The 14,054-nt window shown below is 37.3% G+C and overlaps 1 protein-coding gene across 1 annotated transcript; it reads left to right on the top strand.

Moving 5' to 3' along the window:
- Positions 1-1,544: 1,544 nt before the first annotated feature.
- Positions 1,545-13,990, top strand: LOC113755263 (protein Rf1, mitochondrial-like; the record flags this gene model as incomplete). Its single annotated transcript, XM_027299302.1, has 7 exons — positions 1,545-1,909; positions 2,352-3,023; positions 3,412-3,759; positions 4,202-4,873; positions 8,518-8,865; positions 9,308-9,979; positions 13,624-13,990. Coding segments are annotated over exons 1-7 (3,444 nt in total), but the record flags the coding sequence as incomplete, so codon positions are not given.
- Between the last annotated feature and the right edge of the window lie 64 nt (positions 13,991-14,054).

Below are 14,054 nucleotides of genomic sequence, written 5' to 3'. Positions count from 1 at the left end.
TTCTTCACAGCCATTCCCAGTTCTGAGACCTCTCTATCTAACCTTTTAAGATTTTCCTTAGAAGCTTTACTTCTAGTTTCTGTCATTTCCTCAGAATCGACTGCTCTAAATACCAATTGTCACAAACTCAAGCTCAATCAATGGTACTTCACTGAAATTCAGCAACGAATAAGAGAAAATGTAAAATTCAAAATAGAGAGGAAAGAGATGATCAGAGAATAAAGGAAGAGTTGAGGGAAACTTGCAGAGAAAGGAATTGATCCATTCACTCACAAGGAATCGGTTTCAATATCAGTAAAATTAATAACAAAAAGTGTAGAGCCTCTTCCTACTAATACTAGTGCCTAAAGTTACTTGTAACTAACTTGCTGACATGGACCGAATTTGAAAAAATCCACTTAATACCCCAAACACAACAAACTACAAAGAAAACGACAAAATACTACTAATTCCTACTTAATTCTGTTAACTAAGCAAAATAACATAGTTTACGTAATAACTCAACATTTTTCTGTTAATTCAACTAGTCTTGTGTGCAGGACAGAATCAACCTCACAGTAAACATCCTATGGCAAATCTGGAAGGCACGAAACAGTATGGTATTCCACTGTGAGAACAAGGAGGCAAAGCAAATTGTTGATAAAAAATAGCAAGAATGGATCGAATATGAAAATGAAACAATTGCAGGTGCAGGAAACAATGCCACTCCAGAAGTTGGCAAGCATCAGCAAGATGGTTGGGAACCACTTAAGGAGGGAGTGATTAAAATAAATACAGATGCAGCAATATCAGCCAAAATGGTAAGAACAAGTTTGAGGATCATAGCTAGGAACTGGGTGGGAAGGATTGTGAAAGTAAAAGGAATATTTTGAACGCAAGAGAGGAGAAGCAAGCAAAGAAGAAGCACTGGCTATTAGAAGTGCTCTAGTAATGGCAAAGAACGCAAGTTGTACTAATATTGAAGTCCAAACAAACTGCAAAGGTGTAGTGGACCAAATTAAGACAGGCAATGTTTAGGACAATAACATAGAAACAGTCCTGGAGGACATTGGTAACCTTAGAAAGGATTTTGAGTGTTGCAAGTTCTCTTTTGTTCCTAGAGCTGGAAATGGGTGTAGCCATATCCTGGCGCAATTCACTGCCAAACTAGTTAAGGATATCGAATGGGAAAATAACTTCCCAACATGGTTAATAGATCGAGCAAGAAAGGATATGAAGGTAGTTACCCTTTTTTGTAATTAGTTATTGTATTATCAAGTGTTAATAGCTATAAAATGTTGACGTTTGTTGGAAAGAAGAAAAAATAACTAGTCTTGTGTCAGATATGAAGATCGAGAGTAGAGCTTTTTCTGTTGTTTCCATTCCTCAATTCCAGAAAGCACCAAGTATCTCAACTAGTACTTTAACATATCTCTCTCCAAACCCTAACCCTATCCCTAATCCTAATTCCCAATTTCCCTAATCCTGATTCTCAATTTCGATTTCATTCTATTTCTGCCGCTGCAATTACTGGTACTACTGCTAGCAATAATGATCACTCTTCTATGAGTTCCAATTTCAGCTATGAATCTGGAAGTTTAAGGGACAATATTAGCGATATTGATAAGCTGGAAAATGCTTTGAGCTTGTACAATCAGATGGTCCCGATGAGGCCTTTGCCTAGAGTTATTCAATTCAATAAACTTCTGGCCCGTATTATTAAGATGAAGCATTATCACTCAGCTATTTCCGTTTTCAGAGACATGCGTGGCAACAAGGGCATTATTCTAGTTGATGATTACACATTGGGCATGGGCATTGACTGTTACTGCCTCGTGGGTCGAGTGGATTTTGGATTTTCTCTATTTGGTGCCCTCTTGAAGCTTGGTTTTTTACCCAATGCTACCACCTTTGGCACATTACTCAAGGGGTTCTTTCGACAAAATATGGTTTTGCAGGCCCAAGAATTTGTTCGAAAAAATGATATATGAAAAACTTTGCGAAATCAATGTGGTCATCCTTGGAAGTGTAATCCATGGGCTTTGTAAGGCGGGAAACACTAGCACTGCAATTAAATTCTTTAGGATAATGGAAAATGGTTAAAATACGAATGTTAAACCCAATGCCATCATATACACGACTATTATTGACAGACTGTGCAAAGATAAAATGGTCGATCAAGCTCTGGCCCTTTTGCATGAGATGATCGAAAAGGGTGTTCTCCCGTGTGTTGTCACCTATAACTGTTTGATTCATGGCCTTTGTAAATTGGGCAAATTAAAAGATGTCAAAATGCTACTGAACTAGATGAGTCATTTTAGTATTCCTCCAAGCCATTTTACTTATTGTATTCTGATTGATGCATTTTCTAGGGAAGGATCCTTGCAAGATGCAGGAGATGTATTTGAGATCATGATTCAGAGAGGTGAAAATTCTGATACAGTTATATATAATGTCCTGATGAATGGATACTGTTTGCAGGGCCAAATGGATAAAGCAAGGAAAATTTTTGACACCGTGGTTAATAGGGGTGTGCATCCAGATATTCTAAGCCACAGTACTCTAATGAATGGGCATTTCAAGAAAAATGAAAATGATAAGGCCATGCATCTCCTCAGGGAAATTCCACAGAGAGGTTTGAGAGCTGACGTTGGTACATATAATATTGTCTTGCAGGGTTTGTTCAGGATGGCAAGGTATCGTTCTGCAAGAGAAGTATTCGTTGAGATGCAAGCTGTTTCCTTAACTCCTGATTTTCATACCTACTGTACAATGTTGGATGGCCTATGCAAATGTGGACATATTGAGGAGGCCCTGCAATTCCTGCAGAAAATGCAATTTGATGGAGTCAAACTTGATATAACTATGTACAACATCATTCTTCATGGATTGTGCAAAAGTGGGAGGTTTCAATGTGCAGGGGATCTTTTCAATAATCTTTCTTTAAAAGGAATGGAACATAACGTGTCAACATATAAAACGATGATTACTAATCTTTGTCTAAAAGGTTTGCTGGATGAAGCTAAAGAGTTTTTTGTGAAGATGTAAGAGAATAGTTGTTCGCCTAATGGGATAACATTTAGTTTTATTGCTCAAGAACTTCTTAGGAGAGGGGAATATAATGATGCACTGAGATTTCTTGAAGAAATGGCTAGAAGAGGATTTAAAATGGACTCATCAACTTTTTCTATTTTAATAGATTTGCTACAAGATAAAGAAAATTATCCTTCTTGTATGGAGATAATTGAGAAGTTTGGACCCAATGAACCGAAGTAGAAATCATAAAAGAGGATCTTTTTGTCAATTGAAACTCTTTGAAAGGTAAGTGTTTTGGACTCAAAAGATTTGGTATTTATTCCCCAAACATTTGTAAATACACACAAAAGGTTTACTTGTTACTAATGATCACTCTTCTATGAGTTCCAATTTCAGCTATGAATCTGGAAGTTTAAGGGACAATATTAGCGATATTGATAAGCTGGAAAATGCTTTGAGCTTGTACAATCAGATGGTCCCGATGAGGCCTTTGCCTAGAGTTATTCAATTCAATAAACTTCTGGCCCGTATTATTAAGATGAAGCATTATCACTCAGCTATTTCCGTTTTCAGAGACATGCGTGGCAACAAGGGCATTATTCTAGTTGATGATTACACATTGGGCATGGGCATTGACTGTTACTGCCTCGTGGGTCGAGTGGATTTTGGATTTTCTCTATTTGGTGCCCTCTTGAAGCTTGGTTTTTTACCCAATGCTACCACCTTTGGCACATTACTCAAGGGGTTCTTTCGACAAAATATGGTTTTGCAGGCCCAAGAATTTGTTCGAAAAAATGATATATGAAAAACTTTGCGAAATCAATGTGGTCATCCTTGGAAGTGTAATCCATGGGCTTTGTAAGGCGGGAAACACTAGCACTGCAATTAAATTCTTTAGGATAATGGAAAATGGTTAAAATACGAATGTTAAACCCAATGCCATCATATACACGACTATTATTGACAGACTGTGCAAAGATAAAATGGTCGATCAAGCTCTGGCCCTTTTGCATGAGATGATCGAAAAGGGTGTTCTCCCGTGTGTTGTCACCTATAACTGTTTGATTCATGGCCTTTGTAAATTGGGCAAATTAAAAGATGTCAAAATGCTACTGAACTAGATGAGTCATTTTAGTATTCCTCCAAGCCATTTTACTTATTGTATTCTGATTGATGCATTTTCTAGGGAAGGATCCTTGCAAGATGCAGGAGATGTATTTGAGATCATGATTCAGAGAGGTGAAAATTCTGATACAGTTATATATAATGTCCTGATGAATGGATACTGTTTGCAGGGCCAAATGGATAAAGCAAGGAAAATTTTTGACACCGTGGTTAATAGGGGTGTGCATCCAGATATTCTAAGCCACAGTACTCTAATGAATGGGCATTTCAAGAAAAATGAAAATGATAAGGCCATGCATCTCCTCAGGGAAATTCCACAGAGAGGTTTGAGAGCTGACGTTGGTACATATAATATTGTCTTGCAGGGTTTGTTCAGGATGGCAAGGTATCGTTCTGCAAGAGAAGTATTCGTTGAGATGCAAGCTGTTTCCTTAACTCCTGATTTTCATACCTACTGTACAATGTTGGATGGCCTATGCAAATGTGGACATATTGAGGAGGCCCTGCAATTCCTGCAGAAAATGCAATTTGATGGAGTCAAACTTGATATAACTATGTACAACATCATTCTTCATGGATTGTGCAAAAGTGGGAGGTTTCAATGTGCAGGGGATCTTTTCAATAATCTTTCTTTAAAAGGAATGGAACATAACGTGTCAACATATAAAACGATGATTACTAATCTTTGTCTAAAAGGTTTGCTGGATGAAGCTAAAGAGTTTTTTGTGAAGATGTAAGAGAATAGTTGTTCGCCTAATGGGATAACATTTAGTTTTATTGCTCAAGAACTTCTTAGGAGAGGGGAATATAATGATGCACTGAGATTTCTTGAAGAAATGGCTAGAAGAGGATTTAAAATGGACTCATCAACTTTTTCTATTTTAATAGATTTGCTACAAGATAAAGAAAATTATCCTTCTTGTATGGAGATAATTGAGAAGTTTGGACCCAATGAACCGAAGTAGAAATCATAAAAGAGGATCTTTTTGTCAATTGAAACTCTTTGAAAGGTAAGTGTTTTGGACTCAAAAGATTTGGTATTTATTCCCCAAACATTTGTAAATACACACAAAAGGTTTACTTGTTACTAATATAGTCTAACTTCTGTTCTCCTTTAGATCCCTTGTTTCACTCCGATAGTATTATGTCATATCAATGCAGAGGAAATGAATGCATTTTCATGCTATTAAATCTTAAGTAAGTGATAGAGCGGTAATTGAGCACATTTTGCACTATTATTCTGTCCTAATTTTGGCTACTCATGGCGCTAAGAATTGAGAATTTGCTCATATTTGATATTTGTGTAAATTGTAGGTGGTTGGTGATAAAAATAATCTTTTGAAGCAAATTTCCAGAAGACCCTTTATTTCAGGATGTGCCCACGCTAGAAATTGTAGAGGGTTACCCAAAAGCCGGACCCGCGGGCTTGGTAACAGCAGGAGAACCAATTAAGGAACCAGGTCCACGTGGACCAGATGCGTGGGATTAGAACCCTTAGACAAAGCTTGCTCCTGATTTGGCTCCTACTGGCGGCGCTACAAAGAAGAAAACAATCCAGATTCACGAGGAATCACTACCTTAGCTTTAGTTTTCCTTTTTTCGCATCTGTCAAACATCCAAGACTTTTCCCTTGCTTTTTGGCTTTTACATTTTGACTCTTTTGCTTTTGCTTTGGATCCGTACAATTTTCGTTGGCTTTGGCATTGAACTTTCGGATTCAGTACGGACTCCAACGCAGAAACAAGCAAGACTTTTCACTTTTTCTTTCTTCGTTACTTCATCGTTCCAGATTCTTTGATGTTTGCGTGGATGAAATCAATTAAATCGCGCAAGACTGATATGATGAGGAACGGCTAAATTCCCCTTCTACCCAAGGGTTAACGCGAAAGCGCGATTCATAACATCTGTGAGATCTAATCGAATTTTCACTATTTCGTCCAATTTGTTGCTGTTCTTGCGTTTTCTGAATTAATTGTTCATGGGTATTTTATTAAGTGAATATCAACGGCCAGGTATTTGATTTAATTTAATAGCCTACTGTCACGTCAATTAAATTGAATCCGTAATTGTTCGTTTAGTTGACAACTAGTGACAACCACCATAATTGGCTTTATGTTGGGGGAACGCAAGATCTAATTTAAATAAACCCTCTTAGCGTGTTTATTGGTTAGGGTTGGGTTCTTCTAGTTTTAATGCAATTGGATAATTAAATTTCTACGGTCGTACCTAGGGTTGTTTTCTGGTTAGAGAAGCAGTCAATGGTCGTGCCTTGACTGTCAAAAAAGTAAGGAAGAACTGGTTGTCAGAACTTCTTGATAGCTATAACCAACCTAGAGACGGATGAATGAAATATCTTTGCATCAATGATCATTTAATTGGACCGTGCCTGAAAAGTTGATCCTTTGGGTAGAATTTTATTAATTGCTATTTTTAGTAAATTGTACTTGGTAAGTTAGCTTTGAATTTTGTTTATTTTATTTTTATTTTCACCTCATTAATTATCCCCCAATTTATTCTATTGACGTGGAAAGAAACAATTTCCAACCCGTTCCCTGTAGAATCGACTCTACTTGCCATTGTATGCAATTTTAGTATATTTATAGACAATTCTGGTATATCGGATCAAGCAAACTTTTCGGAAACATGGTGAATCAAGTAACCCATTGCACACCTAGGGTCCCTGCTCCAGTACTCGGATTTGTTTTATAATTAATTGTGGTGGTGATTAGGACTTTTTAGTAATTATTATTGTACAGGTTCGGCACCTACCAGTAAGTGAAATAGATAGACTAAGTTCACTCACAGACCCAGCCAAGTTCTTCACAGCCATTCCCAGTTCTGAGACCTCTCTATCTAACCTTTTAAGATTTTCCTTAGAAGCTTTACTTCTAGTTTCTGTCATTTCCTCAGAATCGACTGCTCTAAATACCATTTGTCACAAACTCAAGCTCAATCAATGGTACTTCACTGAAATTCAGCAACGAATAAGAGAAAATGTAAAATTCAAAATAGAGAGGAAAGAGATGATCAGAGAATAAAGGAAGAGTTGAGGGAAACTTGCAGAGAAAGGAATTGATCCATTCACTCACAAGGAATCGGTTTCAATATCAGTAAAATTAATAACAAAAAGTGTAGAGCCTCTTCCTACTAATACTAGTGCCTAAAGTTACTTGTAACTAACTTGCTGACATGGACCGAATTTGAAAAAATCCACTTAATACCCCAAACACAACAAACTACAAAGAAAACGACAAAATACTACTAATTCCTACTTAATTCTGTTAACTAAGCAAAATAACATAGTTTACGTAATAACTCAACATTTTTCTGTTAATTCAACTAGTCTTGTGTGCAGGACAGAATCAACCTCACAGTAAACATCCTATGGCAAATCTGGAAGGCACGAAACAGTATGGTATTCCACTGTGAGAACAAGGAGGCAAAGCAAATTGTTGATAAAAAATAGCAAGAATGGATCGAATATGAAAATGAAACAATTGCAGGTGCAGGAAACAATGCCACTCCAGAAGTTGGCAAGCATCAGCAAGATGGTTGGGAACCACTTAAGGAGGGAGTGATTAAAATAAATACAGATGCAGCAATATCAGCCAAAATGGTAAGAACAAGTTTGAGGATCATAGCTAGGAACTGGGTGGGAAGGATTGTGAAAGTAAAAGGAATATTTTGAACGCAAGAGAGGAGAAGCAAGCAAAGAAGAAGCACTGGCTATTAGAAGTGCTCTAGTAATGGCAAAGAACGCAAGTTGTACTAATATTGAAGTCCAAACAAACTGCAAAGGTGTAGTGGACCAAATTAAGACAGGCAATGTTTAGGACAATAACATAGAAACAGTCCTGGAGGACGTTGGTAACCTTAGAAAGGATTTTGAGTGTTGCAAGTTCTCTTTTGTTCCTAGAGCTGGAAATGGGTGTAGCCATATCCTGGCGCAATTCACTGCCAAACTAGTTAAGGATATCGAATGGGAAAATAACTTCCCAACATGGTTAATAGATCGAGCAAGAAAGGATATGAAGGTAGTTACCCTTTTTTGTAATTAGTTATTGTATTATCAAGTGTTAATAGCTATAAAATGTTGACGTTTGTTGGAAAGAAGAAAAAATAACTAGTCTTGTGTCAGATATGAAGATCGAGAGTAGAGCTTTTTCTGTTGTTTCCATTCCTCAATTCCAGAAAGCACCAAGTATCTCAACTAGTACTTTAACATATCTCTCTCCAAACCCTAACCCTATCCCTAATCCTAATTCCCAATTTCCCTAATCCTGATTCTCAATTTCGATTTCATTCTATTTCTGCCGCTGCAATTACTGGTACTACTGCTAGCAATAATGATCACTCTTCTATGAGTTCCAATTTCAGCTATGAATCTGGAAGTTTAAGGGACAATATTAGCGATATTGATAAGCTGGAAAATGCTTTGAGCTTGTACAATCAGATGGTCCCGATGAGGCCTTTGCCTAGAGTTATTCAATTCAATAAACTTCTGGCCCGTATTATTAAGATGAAGCATTATCACTCAGCTATTTCCGTTTTCAGAGACATGCGTGGCAACAAGGGCATTATTCTAGTTGATGATTACACATTGGGCATGGGCATTGACTGTTACTGCCTCGTGGGTCGAGTGGATTTTGGATTTTCTCTATTTGGTGCCCTCTTGAAGCTTGGTTTTTTACCCAATGCTACCACCTTTGGCACATTACTCAAGGGGTTCTTTCGACAAAATATGGTTTTGCAGGCCCAAGAATTTGTTCGAAAAAATGATATATGAAAAACTTTGCGAAATCAATGTGGTCATCCTTGGAAGTGTAATCCATGGGCTTTGTAAGGCGGGAAACACTAGCACTGCAATTAAATTCTTTAGGATAATGGAAAATGGTTAAAATACGAATGTTAAACCCAATGCCATCATATACACGACTATTATTGACAGACTGTGCAAAGATAAAATGGTCGATCAAGCTCTGGCCCTTTTGCATGAGATGATCGAAAAGGGTGTTCTCCCGTGTGTTGTCACCTATAACTGTTTGATTCATGGCCTTTGTAAATTGGGCAAATTAAAAGATGTCAAAATGCTACTGAACTAGATGAGTCATTTTAGTATTCCTCCAAGCCATTTTACTTATTGTATTCTGATTGATGCATTTTCTAGGGAAGGATCCTTGCAAGATGCAGGAGATGTATTTGAGATCATGATTCAGAGAGGTGAAAATTCTGATACAGTTATATATAATGTCCTGATGAATGGATACTGTTTGCAGGGCCAAATGGATAAAGCAAGGAAAATTTTTGACACCGTGGTTAATAGGGGTGTGCATCCAGATATTCTAAGCCACAGTACTCTAATGAATGGGCATTTCAAGAAAAATGAAAATGATAAGGCCATGCATCTCCTCAGGGAAATTCCACAGAGAGGTTTGAGAGCTGACGTTGGTACATATAATATTGTCTTGCAGGGTTTGTTCAGGATGGCAAGGTATCGTTCTGCAAGAGAAGTATTCGTTGAGATGCAAGCTGTTTCCTTAACTCCTGATTTTCATACCTACTGTACAATGTTGGATGGCCTATGCAAATGTGGACATATTGAGGAGGCCCTGCAATTCCTGCAGAAAATGCAATTTGATGGAGTCAAACTTGATATAACTATGTACAACATCATTCTTCATGGATTGTGCAAAAGTGGGAGGTTTCAATGTGCAGGGGATCTTTTCAATAATCTTTCTTTAAAAGGAATGGAACATAACGTGTCAACATATAAAACGATGATTACTAATCTTTGTCTAAAAGGTTTGCTGGATGAAGCTAAAGAGTTTTTTGTGAAGATGTAAGAGAATAGTTGTTCGCCTAATGGGATAACATTTAGTTTTATTGCTCAAGAACTTCTTAGGAGAGGGGAATATAATGATGCACTGAGATTTCTTGAAGAAATGGCTAGAAGAGGATTTAAAATGGACTCATCAACTTTTTCTATTTTAATAGATTTGCTACAAGATAAAGAAAATTATCCTTCTTGTATGGAGATAATTGAGAAGTTTGGACCCAATGAACCGAAGTAGAAATCATAAAAGAGGATCTTTTTGTCAATTGAAACTCTTTGAAAGGTAAGTGTTTTGGACTCAAAAGATTTGGTATTTATTCCCCAAACATTTGTAAATACACACAAAAGGTTTACTTGTTACTAATATAGTCTAACTTCTGTTCTCCTTTAGATCCCTTGTTTCACTCCGATAGTATTATGTCATATCAATGCAGAGGAAATGAATGCATTTTCATGCTATTAAATCTTAAGTAAGTGATAGAGCGGTAATTGAGCACATTTTGCACTATTATTCTGTCCTAATTTTGGCTACTCATGGCGCTAAGAATTGAGAATTTGCTCATATTTGATATTTGTGTAAATTGTAGGTGGTTGGTGATAAAAATAATCTTTTGAAGCAAATTTCCAGAAGACCCTTTATTTCAGGATGTGCCCACGCTAGAAATTGTAGAGGGTTACCCAAAAGCCGGACCCGCGGGCTTGGTAACAGCAGGAGAACCAATTAAGGAACCAGGTCCACGTGGACCAGATGCGTGGGATTAGAACCCTTAGACAAAGCTTGCTCCTGATTTGGCTCCTACTGGCGGCGCTACAAAGAAGAAAACAATCCAGATTCACGAGGAATCACTACCTTAGCTTTAGTTTTCCTTTTTTCGCATCTGTCAAACATCCAAGACTTTTCCCTTGCTTTTTGGCTTTTACATTTTGACTCTTTTGCTTTTGCTTTGGATCTGTACAATTTTCGTTGGCTTTGGCATTGAACTTTCGGATTCAGTACGGACTCCAACGCAGAAACAAGCAAGACTTTTCACTTTTTCTTTCTTCGTTACTTCATCGTTCCAGATTCTTTGATGTTTGCGTGGATGAAATCAATTAAATCGCGCAAGACTGATATGATGAGGAACGGCTAAATTCCCCTTCTACCCAAGGGTTAACGCGAAAGCGCGATTCATAACATCTGTGAGATCTAATCGAATTTTCACTATTTCGTCCAATTTGTTGCTGTTCTTGCGTTTTCTGAATTAATTGTTCATGGGTATTTTATTAAGTGAATATCAACGGCCAGGTATTTGATTTAATTTAATAGCCTACTGTCACGTCAATTAAATTGAATCCGTAATTGTTCGTTTAGTTGACAACTAGTGACAACCACCATAATTGGCTTTATGTTGGGGGAACGCAAGATCTAATTTAAATAAACCCTCTTAGCGTGTTTATTGGTTAGGGTTGGGTTCTTCTAGTTTTAATGCAATTGGATAATTAAATTTCTACGGTCGTACCTAGGGTTGTTTTCTGGTTAGAGAAGCAGTCAATGGTCGTGCCTTGACTGTCAAAAAAGTAAGGAAGAACTGGTTGTCAGAACTTCTTGATAGCTATAACCAACCTAGAGACGGATGAATGAAATATCTTTGCATCAATGATCATTTAATTGGACCGTGCCTGAAAAGTTGATCCTTTGGGTAGAATTTTATTAATTGCTATTTTTAGTAAATTGTACTTGGTAAGTTAGCTTTGAATTTTGTTTATTTTATTTTTATTTTCACCTCATTAATTATCCCCCAATTTATTCTATTGACGTGGAAAGAAACAATTTCCAACCCGTTCCCTGTAGAATCGACTCTACTTGCCATTGTATGCAATTTTAGTATATTTATAGACAATTCTGGTATATCGGATCAAGCAAACTTTTCGGAAACATGGTGAATCAAGTAACCCATTGCACACCTAGGGTCCCTGCTCCAGTACTCGGATTTGTTTTATAATTAATTGTGGTGGTGATTAGGACTTTTTAGTAATTATTATTGTACAGGTTCGGCACCTACCAGTAAGTGAAATAGATAGACTAAGTTCACTCACAGACCCAGCCAAGTTCTTCACAGCCATTCCCAGTTCTGAGACCTCTCTATCTAACCTTTTAAGATTTTCCTTAGAAGCTTTACTTCTAGTTTCTGTCATTTCCTCAGAATCGACTGCTCTAAATACCATTTGTCACAAACTCAAGCTCAATCAATGGTACTTCACTGAAATTCAGCAACGAATAAGAGAAAATGTAAAATTCAAAATAGAGAGGAAAGAGATGATCAGAGAATAAAGGAAGAGTTGAGGGAAACTTGCAGAGAAAGGAATTGATCCATTCACTCACAAGGAATCGGTTTCAATATCAGTAAAATTAATAACAAAAAGTGTAGAGCCTCTTCCTACTAATACTAGTGCCTAAAGTTACTTGTAACTAACTTGCTGACATGGACCGAATTTGAAAAAATCCACTTAATACCCCAAACACAACAAACTACAAAGAAAACGACAAAATACTACTAATTCCTACTTAATTCTGTTAACTAAGCAAAATAACATAGTTTACGTAATAACTCAACATTTTTCTGTTAATTCAACTAGTCTTGTGTGCAGGACAGAATCAACCTCACAGTAAACATCCTATGGCAAATCTGGAAGGCACGAAACAGTATGGTATTCCACTGTGAGAACAAGGAGGCAAAGCAAATTGTTGATAAAAAATAGCAAGAATGGATCGAATATGAAAATGAAACAATTGCAGGTGCAGGAAACAATGCCACTCCAGAAGTTGGCAAGCATCAGCAAGATGGTTGGGAACCACTTAAGGAGGGAGTGATTAAAATAAATACAGATGCAGCAATATCAGCCAAAATGGTAAGAACAAGTTTGAGGATCATAGCTAGGAACTGGGTGGGAAGGATTGTGAAAGTAAAAGGAATATTTTGAACGCAAGAGAGGAGAAGCAAGCAAAGAAGAAGCACTGGCTATTAGAAGTGCTCTAGTAATGGCAAAGAACGCAAGTTGTACTAATATTGAAGTCCAAACAAACTGCAAAGGTGTAGTGGACCAAATTAAGACAGGCAATGTTTAGGACAATAACGTAGAAACAGTCCTGGAGGACATTGGTAACCTTAGAAAGGATTTTGAGTGTTGCAAGTTCTCTTTTGTTCCTAGAGCTGGAAATGGGTGTAGCCATATCCTGGCGCAATTCACTGCCAAACTAGTTAAGGATATCGAATGGGAAAATAACTTCCCAACATGGTTAATAGATCGAGCAAGAAAGGATATGAAGGTAGTTACCCTTTTTTGTAATTAGTTATTGTATTATCAAGTGTTAATAGCTATAAAATGTTGACGTTTGTTGGAAAGAAGAAAAAATAACTAGTCTTGTGTCAGATATGAAGATCGAGAGTAGAGCTTTTTCTGTTGTTTCCATTCCTCAATTCCAGAAAGCACCAAGTATCTCAACTAGTACTTTAACATATCTCTCTCCAAACCCTAACCCTATCCCTAATCCTAATTCCCAATTTCCCTAATCCTGATTCTCAATTTCGATTTCATTCTATTTCTGCCGCTGCAATTACTGGTACTACTGCTAGCAATAATGATCACTCTTCTATGAGTTCCAATTTCAGCTATGAATCTGGAAGTTTAAGGGACAATATTAGCGATATTGATAAGCTGGAAAATGCTTTGAGCTTGTACAATCAGATGGTCCCGATGAGGCCTTTGCCTAGAGTTATTCAATTCAATAAACTTCTGGCCCGTATTATTAAGATGAAGCATTATCACTCAGCTATTTCCGTTTTCAGAGACATGCGTGGCAACAAGGGCATTATTCTAGTTGATGATTACACATTGGGCATGGGCATTGACTGTTACTGCCTCGTGGGTCGAGTGGATTTTGGATTTTCTCTATTTGGTGCCCTCTTGAAGCTTGGTTTTTTACCCAATGCTACCACCTTTGGCACATTACTCAAGGGGTTCTTTCGACAAAATATGGTTTTGCAGGCCCAAGAATTTGTTCGAAAAAATGATATATGAAAAACTTTGCGAAATCAATGTG

Source organism: Coffea eugenioides, unplaced genomic scaffold, assembly GCF_003713205.1.
Source record: "Coffea eugenioides isolate CCC68of unplaced genomic scaffold, Ceug_1.0 ScVebR1_1363;HRSCAF=2201, whole genome shotgun sequence".
Taxonomy (NCBI): domain Eukaryota; kingdom Viridiplantae; phylum Streptophyta; class Magnoliopsida; order Gentianales; family Rubiaceae; genus Coffea; species Coffea eugenioides.
This window is presented reverse-complemented; position numbering and strand designations above follow the sequence as displayed.